The sequence below is a fragment of the Cyphellophora attinorum genome (assembly GCF_001299255.1).
Source record: "Cyphellophora attinorum strain CBS 131958 chromosome Unknown Contig21, whole genome shotgun sequence".
NCBI lineage: Eukaryota > Fungi > Ascomycota > Eurotiomycetes > Chaetothyriales > Cyphellophoraceae > Cyphellophora > Cyphellophora attinorum.
In genome coordinates, this window is record NW_017253249.1 from 135,443 (window position 1) to 154,129 (window position 18,687).

Genomic DNA, 18,687 nt, shown 5'->3' on the forward strand with positions numbered 1-18,687 from the left:
GAGGGCGCTAACGCACTCGAAGCACCAGAGTACCTCCCCGGACCTGTCGCAAACCTCACATATGCAGAGAGAGTGCCAGACATCCTCCCTACCAAATCGCCCTCAACTTAGCACCTGGTGAGGTCTTGCCCGGCCTTTCACCATGGATCGGGCGCAGCGCCTGCAGGACGACAGTCTTGCTAAGGTCTCACGGGCGACCTCCCCCAGTGGAGGAACACACGACACAAATGCTGTCAATGGCGACACTGATCACTCCAAGTCTCGAACTCGACCTCGAACGTACCCATACTTCACTACCCTTCCATACGAGGTCGAGGATGAGGCTCGGCGGCAGAAAGACTTGTCGGAAATCCTGAAGCATCTCTACATAGCAGTACAGTCATGCGACTTTACTCCGGGAGCTGTTCACTGGACAAGAGAACTCCGCAGTTGGATGTCACTAAAGTTCGATCCGACCAAAGAGCAGCGGATCAAGCTGGTCAACCTCTACTACGAGCTAGCATTGGCTCCGGGTATCGATCCCAGTGTTTCCGAGCGCTTTGCGAGTATGTTCATGTTGCTCACCAAGAGGAAGCACTACCTTCGACCACAGAGAGACCTGACGCTCGACTGGAGGCCGCTATTCCGCGAGATCAAGATCTTCGTCATCCCTGCAGAGTCCGGTCTGATTCAGACGACCAATGCCAAGCGCAACATTAAGACACTGGTCAAGATGAGCTCGTTTGCTCAACTGTACTTTGATCCCGAGGACATTCCTGCGATGCTGGACGAGATCTTGCCGCACTTCACCATGTCCTTCACGGAGGGTGCCTTCGTTGTCACGGCTCTGCTCAATCTTCTGCTACCCACTGCTCCCCCACCACCGAACCGCGAGGATCTGCTACCACAACAACATCTTCCAACATTCTTTCATTTGTGGTCTCTGTTGAATCGGTCGAAGACTGTGGACATAGCATTTCTAGACCTCTTCTCCCGCATGGCAAGAGACACTTTGCCGAGCCCGGACGTGCCATTCTCTCAGCATGGTATCTTCACACAGGAACAAACTACCCTCATCTTCACCGCAATACTACGCCTTCTCGAGATCCCAGTAGGGCAGTCAACTTCACCATACAGTGCGTTGGTGGACCTGTCGGCTGGAATGGCGGTCCTCATTGACAGAGACTCGAGGAAACACCCTGTCTCGCACCACATTGCACGATGGATTGTTATGTCATTGTCCCCGCAGGCTCTGGACGCAGAAGGGTCTATCTTTACATTGCTGACGAATCTGATGGATTCAATCGAGACGTTCTTCCACCCGTCGAATGCTGGCGCATGGACTAAGACCCTCTCGCAGCTGGTGTTCTACTTGGCCGACTTCTTCGTCATGCGATGGAACAGGGAACACAATGGCGAGCTTGATGTGCCAGAAGATCGGAGGCTGACTCCAGCACTTCGAAGACGATTCGTGCTTTGTTTGCGGGATGTCATCTTCATGGGCATCTACTCCAAGAGTAGTACAGCCATGAGCTATTCTCTGTCCACACTATCCGCTCTGGCAAACCTCGAGCCAGAGCTGATCCTTCCAGGAGCACTGAAGCGTATATATCCGTCCATGCAAGGCTTGGTCGAAGTTCATCGTACAGTCTCGTCGCTTAGGTCGCTTCATGCCTTAAGTCGAGTGATGATTCGGTCCAAAGGCTATCGTTGTCACATCACGGCGCTCCTCGGTCTCGCTCTTCCTGGAATCGATGCCAATGATCTAGACAAGACTCTCTACACCCTCACCTTCTTTTCCAATGTCTGCTACAATATCCCATTCGTCGATCTTTCCCAAGGAAGAGATGATGTGCAGGGCAATATGTTGGCAATGCAATGGATCACGGGTGAGATGGAGAAGCTTGACGCTGAGCAAGAAGCTGCCGGTGGCACACCTCTCGAGCTAAATTACCACCAGCTGGACGATCGGGAAGAAGAGATGGTTCTTGCTTCATCAACTGCAGGCTTCTCGGAGTTTGTGTCATCCTTCCTCGGACGCGTCTTCACATTACTTGAGAATTTGCCGGACGCGTCAAGGATCAGAAGTGGCTCTCCAGAAGAAAATATCGTCAACACGTTACCAGCGACCTTCCTGCCACTTCTGTCATCTCTTTCGCCTGAGCTCTTCGACCAAGCGCTCAACAAGATTGTCGACTTCGTCGCTACTCATGTCATTCACCAGTCAAGAGATGCGATGGCTTTCATCTGCAATTGTTTGTGCAAGGTCAATCCAGAGAAGGCTTTGGCTAAGCTAGTACCTGTGCTGACCAGCGCAATCCGAGTTGAGATCGATGAGAATGGTGCTGGGTCCACCCGGAATGCTGCATCAGACGTGCTGCCCCGAGACAGAGCTCTTGTATGGAACGTCAGCATGCTCAGCATGTGTGTCGTGCACGTTGGTAGCGCGGTCTTGAACCACAAGAAGGAGTTGTTCGACATTGCGATCTACATGCAGACGCATTGCAAGGGCATGCCAACAGTACACATTTCGAACTATATTCATCACCTCTTGCTCAACCTGACAGGCACTTACACCGTCGACTGCGATCTCTATGAGCCCGAGCGAATCAAGGACGGCATCACAGGCAGGCTTTGGGGCTTTGCCGAGCCCGCAAAGACACTCAAACCCAAATGGCACGTTCCTTCAGAAGCTGAAATCGATTTCGCCGTCGAGCTGTTCAGAGCGCAAGCAGAGACAGCGATGTCCAAGCTGAACGGGCTCCTCGATGGCACGTCCTCGATCAAGCGTGATGGAAGTGGCAAGGAATGGTCGGACGAGGTTTCACGAAATCTTGTCCTCTTTCGACTGCTTCTGGCTGGAGTGTCGATTCTGTTCGATGCCAAAGGCGTTAATGAGGGTCTGACAATGACCGCTAATGGCATCGACGCCGACACATCTATGTCGATGGCGAATGGTCATGCAACGGAAGCGACTTCTGAAGCTGACGCCTACCTGGACGGCACAGATGAGACATCTATCAAGCCTTCTTTCCAATATCCGACGGGCTTCAACCTGACTCCCGCAGACGAGAACTACAAAGTCATCCATAGGATACGAAAGGAGATCGGCGAGACGCTGCACAGAGCTCACGTCTTTCTTTCGGGAGAGAGCGAGGACGATGTCTCCTCCTTCGCGCCACTCTACACGGCATATAGAACATGGTTCGTCGATGTTGGCATTGAGCGCTCTGCGCATGTTCTGGATCGCATCACACGCCTCTTGCAAGCCGATGAGCAGCCTTATAAGGTCAGCGGTAAGCGCAAGGATTATCCAAGAGCAATTCTGGTGCGGCGTGCCAATGTTTACCACACCCAGCGACTGCGACATAATGCGGCACCGCGACCTCGATCAACATTGGACGAGCAACTACTACTCGACCTCGTCAAGTCCTCGTCCTCCATTTACACTGAGGTGCGCCGCAATGCTCAAGCTGCAGGCGAAGCTGCTCTTAAGGTGGTCTTCGGCGCTCGGCTGTTCGTGATTCCTCCGCTCCTGGATACGTTCAAGAAGTCTGTAGCAGAGAGCGATTTTCCTCGTATCAAAGGCTCTCTGTTTGCACTACTCTTCGGAAGTCTGTCTAAGACTGTGGGCCGACATTGGAAGTATGCGCCGGACATCATCAGGACGTTCATTGAAGCCAGTAGTGCGGATAAGCCTTCAATCCAGAAGCTGTGCAGTGGCGGTCTGTATCAGGTCATGGACTATGGTCGGCCTGTAGATCGCACAGCTATTGTCGAGCAAGGTCCTGTCGAGGCGATCGCGCCATTTGAGGATGTGTCAGACAAAATCGAGAAGAAGAAGAAGTTCATCATCTCGAAGCGCACCAACATCGAGCGAAAGAAGTCAGAATTGGCCGAAGAGCTGATCCAACAAGCCCGTGCCTCCCACTGGAAGAAGGCCCAGCGCATCTCGACTTTGGTGATGTCGTTGGGCATGCGATTCGACCATATCGCATCAGACGACATGATTGAGCTCATTGCACACGGCACTATTGATCAGCATCCGAATCTGCGTGGTCTTTATTCTCAAGGCATGATAGCTGTCTTCACCATGACTGATGTCAGAGCTGTATGCGATCATAGCTACTTAAATTACATCCGTGGTATTCAGGAGTTCCCTGCGAAGGTGAAGGTGACCACGCAGTCTTTCGACAAAGCACAAACCGAAGAGTACCTCAGCAACTTTGCACAACCGGATGCAGATGTATACATTGACCACGACTATCCGGGTTGGCTGGTGTGGTGTAAGGAAATGCCGGGTTATAAGTCCAACATTTCGCAAGATATTGTCTACGATGATCTCGAATGGAGCAAAAGAAAGGTGATCGGCAAGATCCTGGATCGAAACTGGTTCAAGACCTTCTTCAAGTACTTGAAGCAGGAGCCGCGCGACTCGAATGCGGATAAGTTCAGAATGCCGAGTGCGATGCTGCTAACCTACGCTTTTGAGCTCATTATTCGTGACGGACTAGCTGTGGCTACATTTGAGGACATCAAAGAGGAGACCCTGGCAGTCTACGGCAATGGCAGCGACAAGCATCAGCACCGAGCCACGGCTGAGATCTTTGGCCTGGTCTCATTACAGCTGTCATGGACACGTCCATGGAGCGTCGGTCCAAGGTCTGGGATTTCGCTTTTCCCATCGTCCAACGTGTCTTTGCCGATGGCCTGACGCCCGAGAACTCCGCCTACTGGACCACCTTTCTCCACATGATCTTGCAGAGTAGAGATCCGCGACGAGCCTGGCCTCTCGTTGACTGGCTCGCCAACTTCCGCCTCGACATGCAGTCCAACGCTGCGTTCAAGGAGAGCTCCAAGATTCACCTGCTACATCAGGTGGTCATGGACGCCGGATGGCACTTCCAGCTCGACAAGCCACTTACCAAGGACTTCCTGGCGCACATCGATCATCCATACAAGGGCGTCCGTGAGGCAATGGCTCAGACACTTGCTACCATCACCCGCACCCGCTACCACGAGTCTTATCCCGATGTTGCGTCTTTAGTGAAGGACCAAAAGCAGGCAGGTTCCATTGGCAAGCAGCCATACATCCCCACCGAAGAGTTCGACGCTGCCATTCGCGATGCGTTCGACCGCATCGAGAAGTGGCGCCATGAGCGAATACCTGGGCAACAAACACCCTCTGCCTACACCTCTGGCAGCAAGACAGTTCTTCTCTGGCTCGAGGCAATGCTGACCTCTTACGAGTGCACACAGCTCCTGCAATACTTCCCCGACGTCTTCATGGAGCAGTTCCTGCACATGATGGACGTCAAAGAAGACCCGGAGCTGCAGTCTCTAGCATACCACGTCTTCCGCCACCTTCCCAACATTCCCCACCGCATCGGCCAGGACGAGAAGCTCATCGCCTCACTCATCCGCATCGGCCAGACGTCCAAGTCCTGGCATCAGCGTCTGCGCGTCATGATCAATATTCAAATCATCTTCTTCCGCCGCCTGTTCCTCCTCTCGAACGAAAGCAAGCAGAAACTCTTCGATTGCGTTGCCGGCATGCTCGAAGACCCGCAGCACGAAGTACGCGCCGGAGCCGCCACTACGCTTTCAGGCATGATCCGCTGCTCGCCGTACGCGTTCCAGCAAGCTATGGTGACGAAACTCGGCGACCGCTTCAAGGCGATGCTCGCTGATAATCCCTTGCCCAAGAAGCCCAAAGGCCGTCAAGCCACGGCGCTTGCGTCGGTGCGCTCTTCGGGCACAGCGACGCCCACGCCAGAACACCAGCGGCTGATAATAACGCGCCATGCGGCTGTTCTGGGACTCGGTGCGCTGATCCAGGCGTTTCCGTACGCAAGTCCGCCGCCACAGTGGATGTGTGGGTTGCTGTCGACGCTGAGCAACCGCGCGGCGTCGGATCCGGGCATGGTAGGCAGTGCGGTGAAGAACATCATCAGTGACTTCAAGAAGACGAGGCAGGATACGTGGCATATTGACGTCAAGGTGAGTTGTTTTCCCTCTTTTCCCGTTCGAAGACCACATACTGACATTTTGTGTGCACAGGCATTCACGCCAGAAGATATCGAAGATTTATCGGGCGTGCTTTGGAAGAGCTATTTTGCCTAAGCTCAGTCTCGTGCATTTTGCAACCGTGGAAATCGAAGCACATAGCGATGGCGTTTGAGCATCCAAAAGGGAGAGGGGTGTGTCTCTAAATTCTAGCATGTCTGAATACGCTCTTCTTCATTTCGAGAAGCATCGCTTTTCGGCGTCGTGAGTTGAAAGGGTAGAATTGATAAGCATAGAGTGGTCTGCTCAGAAGGTCATCGGCGCACCAGCGGGTTCGGCGCTTCATGTAGTATCGATCTTTACAATGCTCTGGAAAAAAATTATTCATCGAGATTGTCTCAAGTCGGCTGCCGCTGCCACTTCGTCGCGACTTTCAATTACACTGGTTCCAACGGCACGTACTCGTCCGCCCGCTCGACCACAATCCGCATGCCCACCGTAACCTTTCCGCCAACCTGGACAACTCCCATGACCCCCGCTTTTCGCTTCGTGATATTACCCTGGCTATCCCGCTCGATGAAATGTTCTTGTAAACCAGGTCGGAACGTGTTGATCTGCGCGCAAGGATTACGCAGACCCGTGACTCGGACGCAGGGTGCTTCCTTTGAGGTTTCGCACAGATCCAGCGGCGCCTTGTCGTCGGGGCTTTGCGGCGGCGGAGACTCAGGCAGCCTCGTCGCCGACTCAAGCTTCTCGTGGTCGTCGACGTTGTCTGGATGGGTGGGAGGAAGAATAATTTTGTGTCACGAGGAAGGGCTAGAAGGTCGAGACCGCGTGTAGTGATGTTCTCGCCTAACTCGCCTGGTTTGACGTTTACCTCCTCCAGGATTTCGGCGTGGAGGAGGTGGACTTGTCGGAGATTTGGTGGTGCGGGCCGGATGTGCAGGCGCGAGCGGTGCTGGACTGTGGCGCCGACATGGGCGTCGCCTTGGACGCCCAAACCAGCGACAAGGGTTATTGAGCGTAGAGGGGTTTTGGTGAAGGCGTGGTTCGGTGATTGGTGTACGGAGACGACCAAGCCGCTGGATTTGGTGGATGAGCTGCTGGTGGTGTTGTTAAGGCTCCGGGGAGATGGTGGACCGGTTCGAAGGTTTCCGGGGGCGGAAATGTTGCGGTGGCGCTGGTAGTAGAAGATGAGGAGGGCGATAGTGCTGGCAAGAAGGGCGGTGGCGATGGAGGCGAGACCGTGGATGGGCGGACCGTCGCGGTCAAAGGGGACATCGTGGATCACGGGAACGTCTCTGATGACGGGGACGTCGTGGATGGGCGGGACTTCGTGGAAGTGGGCCACCATTCTGAGTGTTGAGGAATCGTTGTAGGGTTTCTTCAGCGGGACACGGGAATGGTCATGCTGGGTTCTAAGTGACAGATTGGAATCAGGACGTTCTTCCAAGCCTCGATGATACAGAGACGCGCCCTACTGTGTAAGTAGGAAGCGCTCCCGCGAGAGAATAGAGTGCATGCGATTCCTACCGTTCGTCGAAATGCGAATACGCCAATATTTCCTCGATTTCCCCTTCCGGTATGCACGAAAGTACAGTCCTGTCGAAGGTACTGCTGTCAGTCACAGTTCCTCGCACGGCAGGCGGTGACGTGGCGAGAAGGCGGTGCACACAGGCACTGTGGCTTCGTTGACGCGTTGATCCATGTTGCATCGCTTGTAAAAGCTGTGGAACAAATTTGGGGACCTTCCCAGGTTGTCAGATAAAACATTGGGTCTGAGCATAGCTTCAACTAGACGACTCGACTGTGTATGTTTGCATATTTATGGTATGCGAATATTGCTTGGTTGTATCTAGGAAGTGTCAAAGAGGTCGGGAAGGTTGGATGTGCAGAAAATGGGAGTATCATCCTCGAGGCGGCTTATCTAGCGCCGAATGACAGGATTGGCGACATGACTCAGATCAGAAGTACTGTGGCATTCCCGTTATACTGGGCCCAGAATCTGAGTGGGTGGAGGCCTCGGATAGCACATGCTCTATTCTGAACTGATAATTGTGATAGCGTCTGCAACGAGTTGCAATTCAGGAAGAGAAGATACCTAGGTATGCTTGAAGACGCAAATATATATCTGCACACGTAGGATGGATATACCTTTTTGCTTTCAGACCTTCTGCAATTTACACATCCGTCTCAGGAGATCTCGCCATCTCCAGCTCGCGTCACGCACGTCTTCTTGCGTGCCAATACGCTCGATGACGGCGGGTGTTATATCGACCTTTTCTGCTTCTGCTGCTTCGGTGTCCGGCTTGGCTGTTGCCTCATCTGCTCCAGCAGCTGGATTGCGCTGATGTCTGCTGCTCGCTGCTGTCTCGATGGCGTCTTCGTTACCACCACCATCTGGAAGCAATTCACCGCCCTGCAACTCCTTGCCCGCGAGCTCATCCTGCGCCTTCTCCTCCTGCTTCTCCACCAACGCCGTCCTGACACTTCTGCGTTTGGCGGCGAGGACTCGTCGCTCAACCTCCTCGACCTGCCCGATCTTCCATCCTCTGAGCACCCACAGACACATAGCGCCAGCGACGTACATGAACCCGGTGAATATTTGTGGATGCAGGTAGACCCAATGCTGCTGGTTCAGGCTCCGCAGCTCAAGCGCGATGGGCTGGGATACTGTGGTTGGCGGCACCAGGAGTAGCCAAGTCAGAGACAGCGCGCCAGGAAGGTCTTTCAAGCCAACGACTTCGGTGGAGACGGGCGCGATGGTCGTCCAAAAAGTACCGGCTAGGCCACCGCCAACGATGGAGTAGAAGATGAGAAGGCCGTAAGGAGAAGGGGCCGCCTCGGTGGGAATCCAGAACGCGAATATGGCGAGGCCGGAGCAGAGAGAGTACAGGCAGGCGAGATTGATCCGTCCGTAGCGGTCGGATGTCAGACCGATGATTGGGCGGCCGAGCATTTGCCCTAGACTGACGATGGCGTTCAGTATGTAGCCTTGCGACTCGCTGAGGCCGATTGAGCGGGCATAAGCTGGGATGGAGAACACAATAACAACGTAGCCGAGCATGGAGAAGCACCCCCACGCTTGCACGAGGAGGAACTCGGGACGTCTTAGGATGCTCAAGTCGAAAGCGCGATTGCGGGTGCCAATGAGCTTGTTGCGGTCGCGGAGGAGATTGCACGCGATGATGTTGACGCTGAACGTGCAAATTGCGAGGATGCGGAAGGTCCAGGGCAAGCCCACGGTTTGAATAGCTCGGCCGGCGGCGAGGGAGTAGATCAGGGCGCCGAGACCTGAACCTGCTGCAGAGAGAGAGTTGGCCAGGCTGCGGCGCTTCAGGAACCATTGAGGAAGGATGCCGACTGAGGCGGTGAAGAGGAAGCCCATGCCCCATCCGAAGCATACACCTTGGGACAAAATTAAATGCCATAGTTTGGTGGCGAATGATGCTCCTATCAAGGCCAATGTTTCGAAAAAGATGCCGGTGTTCAGAGAGGCCCTTGTGCCAAAGCGATGGACGACATATGTGGCGAGAGGAGCAATAAGCATGGCTTGCGAAATCGATAGCCCACCGACGAAGGCATATGCTAGGGCGGACGTGCCCGGAAATGCATTACTGGACAAGTAGTATCCTAGAAATACGCCGTACGCACTGTTGATGCCCCAAGTATGCGCATTGATGCACGCATTGCAGACTACGCAGACCCATCCGTAGCCGCCATCGGGTGGCAAGGCGCGGTCCTTTTCAGCGTCCAGCGAGGACGGTTGCTCAATGTCCTGTAACGTCTGCTCGGAAGAGGCATCCTGATGTTTGGAGTGGAGAGACGCAGATTTGCGTGAATCCCGTTGGGTTGCCGCGGGTGAGTCTGTCATGTCTGTGCTGTTAGATCAGTCGCTGTCGCCATCTCTGGCATATATGTAGGAAGGTCAGATTTTCGTCCATCACATCTTGAAAATGGTAAAGTCAAAGGCGAGCAATCAAGCTGCCCGAGGCCGAGGTTGGAGCACGTCGACAAGTCCGCAAAAGAATTTTCAATGACACACAACTTCAATTTTAGGGCGTCCTTTCCCCGGATTCTGGGCACCTGCCGCTTTGAAGCAGTTGCAAAGGCAGCAAGGAGCCGACAGCAAGCGCACCTCGCGGCTAAGCACCGGGCCTGAGCTCTATGACTCAAAGGATTGGTGATCGTGGAGAAATGATGATGGTGGCGGTCAAGTCCTTCCGTCTGCCGCATCGTGCCGTACTGCCGGAGACCCTTGCGAAGCGCGCGTCTCGAGACAGCGTCGTGAGCAAATCTACCGTGTTTCTCGACATGGTCGAATTGTACGGATGCGCAATGTCTGGAACAGATATCAATGAGGCAACCAGGCCTCGGCAAAATGACAGTTAAGAAAAGGGCTGAGCACGCAATGAGGTGGTCTGAGCGAGCTGGAGACGCCTAAGAAATGGAAGGGAGCAGGGATGTTGCCTCGTCTCCACGGTTGCCCTGGCGATGATGCCTCGTCAACAAAAAAGTTCAGAACCACGACCGCAAGGCAGATATCGAATTGCTGCATTTGCACTTGCCATCACGTTGATGGCGCATACTATCGACGGAACGATGCATGCTGACATTGGTTTCACCTGCCAGAACTCATAGACAAGCACTACTTCTGCACAGAATATCCATTGCCAGCGGGCTTGCCGGACGCACGACTTGCATGATTGACATCTCGACAGACGCAGCCTCGTTCCGAATATGTTACACAGCAAGAGGACCAGCTTGTCTGGCTCAAATAGAAAGGTGTCGCCACCAACACCGACAAATTTTACAGAGGCACAGAAAGGTAAGCTCTGCTTTCGTCGTACAGCAATGCCGCCGAGAAGTCCTCCATGGAAGCACAAATACTCACAATCAGAATCAGCTTCATATCTAGCAAGCCTTCGCAACGATAGACCGACGCGTCCGACTGGGTCGAGGCCTCCTCCGTTCAAGACTGGGTCATTTGTTGCAAGCATCCACGCCTCGTTGTCCAGATCAGACTCGGCACCTTCGATTGGCGCCCATGATGGACCAGATTCCCGGCGACCAGGTCAGATGGTGCATTCAAGCTCGTTCTCGAGCCACATCTCGCATAAGGGTAGACCACTTGTTCACGGCCCGGCACCAAGCGTGTCTAGCCAGAAAGGTCGCAACATATCTCCCACTGTCTCCATCCAATCTCTAGACAGCCTCGATCGAGAGTACCAGGAGTCGACGCAGCGCAAGCTCGAGAAAGAGGAGGCCCACACTCTTAGAGAGGCACTGGCTCTTATCGATGGCCAAGACGAAGAGAGCAGGATCTATACTGCAGCCCAGGCTGAGGCAGCGACCTTGTTTGGAAGCATCTCAATCCTCAGGCAGCTGAGGCAGAGAAGACAGCGCCCTATTTTAATCCAGATGCTGGAAGGAAGAGCTATGGCGGCCAGCTAGGCAATGGCGCTCAACAGACTGGACGTAGTGCTTCAGATGGCTCGAATACATCCACGAGCTCGACGTCCAGATCTGGTCAGCCTCGGGACCGTGCTCTTTCCACCGCTCTCAAAGATCTTCACTTAGCTTCGGAGCAGCGATCCGCCGAAATTGTGTCAATGGCCAAGTCAGGAAGAAGACGAAGTAGTGGCATGCGCAATGCTAGCAATGGCTCCAACAAGTCCATTTTCCGCAATCCCGAGGACCAGATTTACGAAGAGCCTGAGCTAATAATGGATCCTGCTGGGAACGCCTCGACTCAAGGAAGTCTCCCACTGAGGTCAAGAGACCGCAACTCGATCCTACGAGGATCGAGGCCTCTTCCTGAAAAGCCAGGCGTCACTTTCGCACCGCAACAGCCGCGCCACAATCGAGTTGAGATCCACAAGAACCCACCTTCACGATCCCGAAATGCTGCGTACACCAGCAGTGTGTCTCATGCACGCCATCAGTCAATCGACGAGGCGGAAGAAGAGCCACGTAGATCCGTGGACGGCATTGAAATTCGAAGTGATGACATCCGAGCAGCAACCGGATTCAAGCTGAAGGACAGAAGTGCGAAACTGCCCACACCTTCGGCAGTAAGTGATCAGCTTGGAAGGCCCATCGTCAGCTTTGACCCTAGTTGGAGGCCATCCGGTGATTCTCCTCGGAATAGCCACGATACAGCTAGGCCGGTCATCAAGTTCACTGAGTCACCACGGACGAGCAAGGACATGCAGCGACCTCTCCCACGGCCGCTACCATCAACTTCCGAGGCGGTCAATACGGCTCCAGCAGTGCCAACGATCAACCTGCCTGGCGATGATGATGTCCCAAGCATCCAAGTCGACGACTGCAGTGGTCCAAGTATCAGTGTGACCGCGCCAGAGATCGCCGTCACAGCACCGACCGCACCCACCTACTCTATCTTCCCACCAGCTGAACCTAAATCGGCCCCAAAGCTCCAGCAAGACCGCTGCCTGTACATGCCGCTACAGCCCCTGTCCGCGCATCGCCAAGCAAGCGCCTGCCCTGGCTGAATCGCGGGCTGCCGGGCGTGCCTTCCGTGTCTTGCTCGAGCTGTTCCTTACCCATTTCTGGACGCGTTGTGACTGCCTCTGGTTCAGCGACCACATCTCTCAAAGCTAGATTCCACCCAGAGTGCTTCGCATGTCACCATTGCCAAGCCAACCTCGAATGCATCGCATTCTTCCCCGAGCCCGATGCAAAGCGAGCAGAAAGACTAGAGGCCGAGGGCATCGCCGAGGGATCAGAAGAGGCAGATGTCCGCTTCTACTGCTCGCTCGACTACGCCGAAATGTTCGCTCCACGATGCAAATCATGCAAGACACCCATCGAGGGAGAAGTCATCGTCGCCGCTGGTGCAGAATGGCACGTCGGCCATTTCTTCTGTGCGGAATGTGGTGACCCGTTCGATTCGAACACGCCTTTTGTCGAGAAGGATGGGTATGCTTACTGCGTGCGGTGCCATACGAAGCGCACGAGTGCAAGGTGTCGGGAGTGTAAGCAGCAGATCTTGGAGGAGGTCACCGTTGAGGCGTTGGGTGGGAAGTGGCATGAGAGCTGCTTCAAGTGCTTTGAGTGCGAGGGGGGTTTTGGTGAGGATGGGCGGTTCTTTATAAGGGATGTGTCGGTAGAGCCAACGGACAAGGAAAAGCGGAAGGGGATCATGGCGAAGATGGAGGAGAAGGCTGTGTGTTCTGGTTGTGAGGAGAGAAGGCTGAAAGCGTAGGGTTGCTAGGATGTCTGAATGATTGGACCATCGTTCCTATTTTGACTCTAGGATTCCATCACTATATGAGGCGGGTCAGCGATCAATTCACTATGATGAGTATGGACATGACTGGCAACATTTTAGGGATTCAGAATAAATATAAATGCGAATAAGAGCTTTCGGCAGTGACCCCAGAGGATCGTTGGATTTGCAGAATCTCTGGTTGTTCATCTTGCAGAATGGATTTTGAGGAGACGAATTCTTCTCATGGGCTTACCTTGATCGACTAGGAACATCCTACAAGATTTTCCTCCCTTGAAGCATTATGAACAATTGCTAATATGGGAAGGACATGGGACCTTGATAAAATGGGAGAAAAGTGAGATGCGTGTCGCAAAAAGCGCTAGGTGTGAATGAGGCAAGGCGCTGGGCGCCAACTCCAGCGGCTTAAAAGGAAGCGGTTGAGCCGGTTGCTTGGGCACCCGGAGCCGCCTCATCCTGGCATCCCAGTCGGATCGTCCGCTGTCATCAGTCGACATCATCGTTCTAATTTCTGTTCCTTTGCGCATACACTTGAGCTTTGAACCGTTGCAGCAGATTGCTCTGTCAGAAGCCCGATCGCTTAACAAAGAGCAACTGACTGGAGGAAGCTGTATACTCTGGCTCCTTTTCGGCGCAAACGACCAGTATAAATATAAAATATAACCGCAACGATGCGGCACTGACCGCCGCCGAACATTCCACAGATCCAAAGTTCCACGAAGGCCGTCGCACAGCAATGCCGAACCCGCTCAAGCTCATCTCCTTCCTCTCCTCCCTCCGCGCCATTTCCGCCGCCGCCTCGAATAACTACTCACCGTTCCTCGACCCAATCTTAAACGAAGCCCGCTCACCACTACTGCTCGAGCGGCGACAGCAATGCGCTAACAATGGCGTCTCATGCGGCAACCTCAATAACGCTCTCTGCTGTCCAGAAGACACAATCTGCGCGAACGACAGTGCGGGGAATGTTGGGTGCTGTCCGATCGCGGCGGTGTGTACGGGTACCGTGAATGGGCAGCCGGTCACTGCGACGGGGACGGTGAGTGGGACGGGCACGACGGGATTCGTGTTGGGTGGCAGCACGGCTGCGGGGTCGACTACAGTCACGCAGATAAGTCAGACGACAGGCGGCAGTCTTCAGATACCCTCGACGGGCGTCTCGGGTGGAGGATCAACGGTGCAGGCTGCGGGGTTCGTGTTCACATATATCCCGACGTCGTACGCGAATGCGCAGCTGTGTCAGACAGCGTATTCGGTGTGTCAGCAGCAGTCGACAGCGTGTCTGCAGTCGTTGGGCGGGTCGAATGGGGTGACTGTTGGGGTGTTGGGTGGGGGAGGGACGACGGTGACGGGTGGGAGTGGGGCGACGGTGACGAATGCGGCGAGTGTGTGTTCTTCGTTGAGCTCGCAGGCGTGTTATGGGTTGCAGGAACAGCAGTGTACGAATTTTGGAGGGGCGACTGGTGCAGTCGTGACAGCAACCGGGAATGCAGCAGGGCCACGACAGACGGCGTGTCCAGGCATGGTGTATGCGGCGGCGGGGGCCGGCGTTGCGTACGGTGCGATGAGGGAGTTGCTGTGATCTTGAATGGATCGAAGTGCTCGAATATGATGAATACATGGCAGTTTCCAAGAGACTGGTTTTGGATGGACGGAGTGTTGCATATGAATAGCACGTGTAAATGGGACTTAGACGCACAGAAGTTCTGGATGCAGGTATCTTGGATGAGCAGGTCTAGTGACTGCTTTACTGCCACTCAACGACTAGTGCTGCTGCCTTCTTCGCCAACGCTCTTGCCTTTTCAAACGGTTACCTTCTCGAACGCTAGCAAAGATCGTGACTCCCTGAAAGTGTCGGTGCTCCCGACCTTGACCTGCTTCCTCGAATAACGCGGCCCACAACAATACTGCATACATGCAATCATGGTAGAATATGAGCATTGAAGTCATCCGACGGGAATTTCCACGCCTTCGTGTACGCATGCGAAGCGTGGAGAAACCCTGCTGCAACCGTCTCGGCCACCAAAGTCTAGATCGACAATGCACGAACGCCACACAAACCTTGGAGTCTGGAAGAACGGCTGGGGCTGAGCTGGCCGCCTCGCATTGCCTAGTCAAGACCAAAACTTGGTGAGTGTTTCATCTCACCGTGCACTGCAGACGAGCGGCGTCAATTATCGTATCGACAACGAGAGAAGTCAGCTCATGGTGAACTTGGACGACTAACGGATGCTGCGGGGCATGCCACAACCATGACTGCTGCTGTCACCCCTCCTGTGAAGAAGGCATGCGACGCGTGCCACCGGTACGTATACCTATGAACCTGGATCGGGCGAGACATCTAGTCTCCCGGGTCAGGTCTTTCCCGGTACATGTTCCAGCTAACAAGTGCAACAGCCGCAAGGTCAAGTGCAGCGGAGGAGAGCCATGTAAGAACTGTGCTCAGACGAAGCTGCAGTGCACGTATCTAGCGATCCCACAGAAGAAGGGACCGAAAGGATCCCGAGCGAAAGTCATCTCAGAGATACGCGACACGCAGATTCACCTACAGCAGCAACTTCCGCCAGCAGAGGGCATTCAGCAGAAATCATCCCAAGATCCGACCGGTGCTCTTACCACACCTACTTTGCTTCGCGGTCAATCCAGTCCATTCGACTTCAATGGGCCGCTCACGCCAACATATTCGAGGACGCCAGGACTTTTGTCGCAGCAAACTATCGATGCATGCTTGGCTTTCTTCTTTGAACATTTGTATCCGACTATGCCGATCTTTCACCAGCAGCAATTGACGACGTTGATGTACAGCGATGGCTCAAACCAACAGGACGCATACTGCCTGGTGGCTTCCCTGTGCGCTTTTGTCATGGTTCAACCGGGCATGAACCTCAACGTGTCCGGGGCAATAGGCGAATCATATGCTGGTGAACCACCGCAGAATCGGTACGGGTTCGCCAAGCTGCTGTTGGACGATCTCATTCGGGTCCGACACGGCAGAGATTACGTCGAGCAGCCGACTTTGGCTACAGCACAAACTTCATTCTTTGTGTTCTGTTCGTACTTCACTCTTGAGAAGCAGAATTCATGTTGGTACTATCTGCGCGAAGCAAGCACATTGGTTCAGCTCATGAAGATGCACGAGGAGTCGACGTACTACCAAGGAGATGCTGAAGACAACGAATTCAAACGAAGAACATTTTGGCTGATTTTATTGTCCGAGCGTGCGTACGCCATGGAGCGACATCGCACGCTAAGTGTACATCCTACGATCGAGTTCCCTCAGATGGCTGGGCCTGAAGCAGAGGTCATGCAAGGTTTTGTATACCTGTCCAAATTGTTCTGCTGCATTGACGACGATTTCATGGCCTTGTGGAACAAGACTAAAAGCGACTGCTCACCGGAGTGGCTGTCTCGACTCCAACAGCGCTTCTGCGAAGTCCTGCCGCCTGATCTGCAAGCGACAGAGCATCAGATCGCAGACTTAAGGATCACTCAGCAGTGGCTTAGGATCATGGTATGGCAATTGAGTGTCGCTCATGGACACATCTCGAGCCATTCGCAAGATCCAGCATTGAGCTTCCTGTATCCGATCGAAGTCGTCAAAGACCTGCTCGGAGATATCAAAGAGCTCAGTCTCGCCAGTATGGAAGTTCACGGTGTCGGACTGATCGAAAAGCTGTTTGACGTGGCATGCACCCTGATCGATGTCATTACATGCGTCCCACTCGATTCGGGCAACACTGAGCCCAAGGAGAATCTGGCGTACATCCTTCAGCTAGTCTCCAAACTTCGCGGCGGCGCTTCGCGATATCTGCCTCTTCTCGCAGCGCGAGTAAAAGAGATTCCAAGCTTTGCTCCGCCAAGCCAGCAGATGCCGTTGAGCATCAAGCAGGGCTATGCGGGCGCGAGTGACCATCTGCCGACGCCAATGATGCCGCTGACGAACGGCGGCATGCCTCAATTCAGCAATCTCGACATGGATTTGCGGCCGATCAATCGACAGATCAACGCGAACTCGGGCATCATGTTTGACACCTATAGCCCGTCGACACAGAATAGTCCGCATCTATCGGCGTCGCCACATTTGGAACGCACGCCTGATGGGTACCCGGCGGTGGGACCAGCATCATTGCCTCGGAGTGTACCGGCGGTCAGCCCGTACGAAACCTATCCTGGGTAAGGGGTTTGACCCACTGTGCGGAAAACATCCTGATGGTCAAACATCATCACCACTTTTCGGCCTTCGCCTTCAACATCGATCCGAAACATCAATTCTAGGGCATAGGATATTCAAAGACGACGACATCCCAAATTGATGTCCACTACGGCATTACCTCGTCTTCTTGCCCTCCTTCTTGGTCCCAATCGCCTTTGCAGGGACGCTTCCGGCATCACGCTTTCCCGCCTTCCGTCGCTCTTCCCACCGCCCCCACCCCGCATCCTGCAGATCCTCCGTCAGCAGCAAATCCCGCATCCGAAATAAACGCGCCAGCTTGGTATCTAGCGCCCAGTCCACCCAGCCGTTGGAGCGCAGATAAGTGGTGAAACCGAACCACAAAACCGCAAACGCCAGTCCAATGCCAAACCCGGTCCAGACTTGCAACGGTGTGTGGTAGTTGAGGTAGATGCGAGAGGTGGCGACGAGGAAGGCAACAAAGGAGACGAGGATCGAGAGGGCAAGGCGCTCAATCTTGCTCGTCGGGCGGTGTGATGTTGAGGTCTGTTGGGAGGTTTGGTGACGGAGAACCAGGAAGAGTGTGAGGTGCAGGCAGAAGTAGGCAGCGAACTGGGCGTGTGAAGAGGGCATGCCGTAGCCTTTGCCGATGTGCTCTGTCGGTCGCACGCCCTTTAGCAGTCGCTTGGCAACGAAATTCAAGGCTTCGCAAGCCATTTGGCCGGCGAACATCAGCAGTACTTCCACCTCGCGGGTCGCCCAGATGAGTGTGACGTAGATGCAGACGAAGAATTGCGGCGTCAGGGCGAGATAAGCTGAAATGTGGGAGATGGGGTCTGTTGGGTCGTAGAGGGCGTGTGTCAGGGAGAGGGATGTCAGGTTGGGAGGATCGGTGCCTGCCATCTTGCTATCGACAATTCAGCGGTTCCGGCCCAGGCTGGTTGAAGTTGTGTTACTAGATGTTGACGCTTTCGACCTGTCGCTTCATCACGTCCACGAGCAAAGTTGTGATGTAGGTACGAAAGAGTGAAGAGGTGAGGTCAAGAGCTGTTTATCTCCTAGCGTTATCTCCGGGCTATGACTCGGCCCCGCTACCAGATCGATCTCGGGTTGCGGGGACTTTTTTTTCGACGCCACCACTTCGACGCGGACTCGATCATCGTCACCATTTGACTCATACTGGCGGCGACCAGGACCTTTTCAAGACAGTCACACTGAGCTACTGCGAGCAGACGAAAGTCATTACCATGCTCTAGCACCAGCTCTTCTCATCTGAGGT

General features: G+C 54.2%; 7 protein-coding genes across 7 annotated transcripts; 4 read left to right on the forward strand and 3 right to left on the reverse strand.

Moving 5' to 3' along the window:
• Nucleotides 1–142: 142 nt before the first annotated feature.
• On the forward strand, nt 143–6,102 carry AB675_3069 (Proteasome activator complex subunit 4; the record flags this gene model as incomplete). The annotated part of the gene is made up of 3 exons (XM_018143091.1): nt 143–4,630; nt 4,702–5,979; nt 6,040–6,102. 3 exons carry the CDS (start codon nt 143–145, stop codon nt 6,100–6,102), a joined length of 5,829 nt encoding a protein of 1,942 aa, XP_017997916.1.
• Nucleotides 6,103–6,422: 320 nt separating this feature from the next.
• On the reverse strand, nt 6,423–7,339 carry AB675_3070 (uncharacterized protein; the record flags this gene model as incomplete). Its single annotated transcript, XM_018143093.1, has 2 exons — nt 6,423–6,757; nt 6,793–7,339. 2 exons carry the CDS (start codon nt 7,337–7,339, stop codon nt 6,423–6,425), a joined length of 882 nt encoding a protein of 293 aa, XP_017997959.1.
• Nucleotides 7,340–8,149: 810 nt separating this feature from the next.
• On the reverse strand, nt 8,150–9,859 carry AB675_3071 (putative transporter MCH2; the record flags this gene model as incomplete). Its single annotated transcript, XM_018143094.1, has 1 exon — nt 8,150–9,859. The coding sequence occupies one exon, from the start codon at nt 9,857–9,859 to the stop codon at nt 8,150–8,152; it is 1,710 nt and encodes a 569-aa protein (XP_017997829.1).
• A 1,738-nt stretch (nt 9,860–11,597) lies between these two features.
• Nucleotides 11,598–13,213, forward strand: AB675_3072 (LIM domain-containing protein C4F6.12; the record flags this gene model as incomplete). Its single annotated transcript, XM_018143095.1, has 2 exons — nt 11,598–12,463; nt 12,610–13,213. 2 exons carry the CDS (start codon nt 11,598–11,600, stop codon nt 13,211–13,213), a joined length of 1,470 nt encoding a protein of 489 aa, XP_017997879.1.
• Nucleotides 13,214–13,973: 760 nt separating this feature from the next.
• On the forward strand, nt 13,974–14,819 carry AB675_3073 (uncharacterized protein; the record flags this gene model as incomplete). The annotated part of the gene is made up of 1 exon (XM_018143096.1): nt 13,974–14,819. The coding sequence occupies one exon, from the start codon at nt 13,974–13,976 to the stop codon at nt 14,817–14,819; it is 846 nt and encodes a 281-aa protein (XP_017997854.1).
• Nucleotides 14,820–15,489: 670 nt separating this feature from the next.
• Nucleotides 15,490–17,414, forward strand: AB675_3074 (putative sucrose utilization protein SUC1; the record flags this gene model as incomplete). Its single annotated transcript, XM_018143097.1, has 2 exons — nt 15,490–15,542; nt 15,635–17,414. 2 exons carry the CDS (start codon nt 15,490–15,492, stop codon nt 17,412–17,414), a joined length of 1,833 nt encoding a protein of 610 aa, XP_017997852.1.
• Nucleotides 17,415–17,564: 150 nt separating this feature from the next.
• Nucleotides 17,565–18,311, reverse strand: AB675_3075 (putative dolichyldiphosphatase; the record flags this gene model as incomplete). The annotated part of the gene is made up of 1 exon (XM_018143098.1): nt 17,565–18,311. The coding sequence occupies one exon, from the start codon at nt 18,309–18,311 to the stop codon at nt 17,565–17,567; it is 747 nt and encodes a 248-aa protein (XP_017997897.1).
• Between the last annotated feature and the right edge of the window lie 376 nt (nt 18,312–18,687).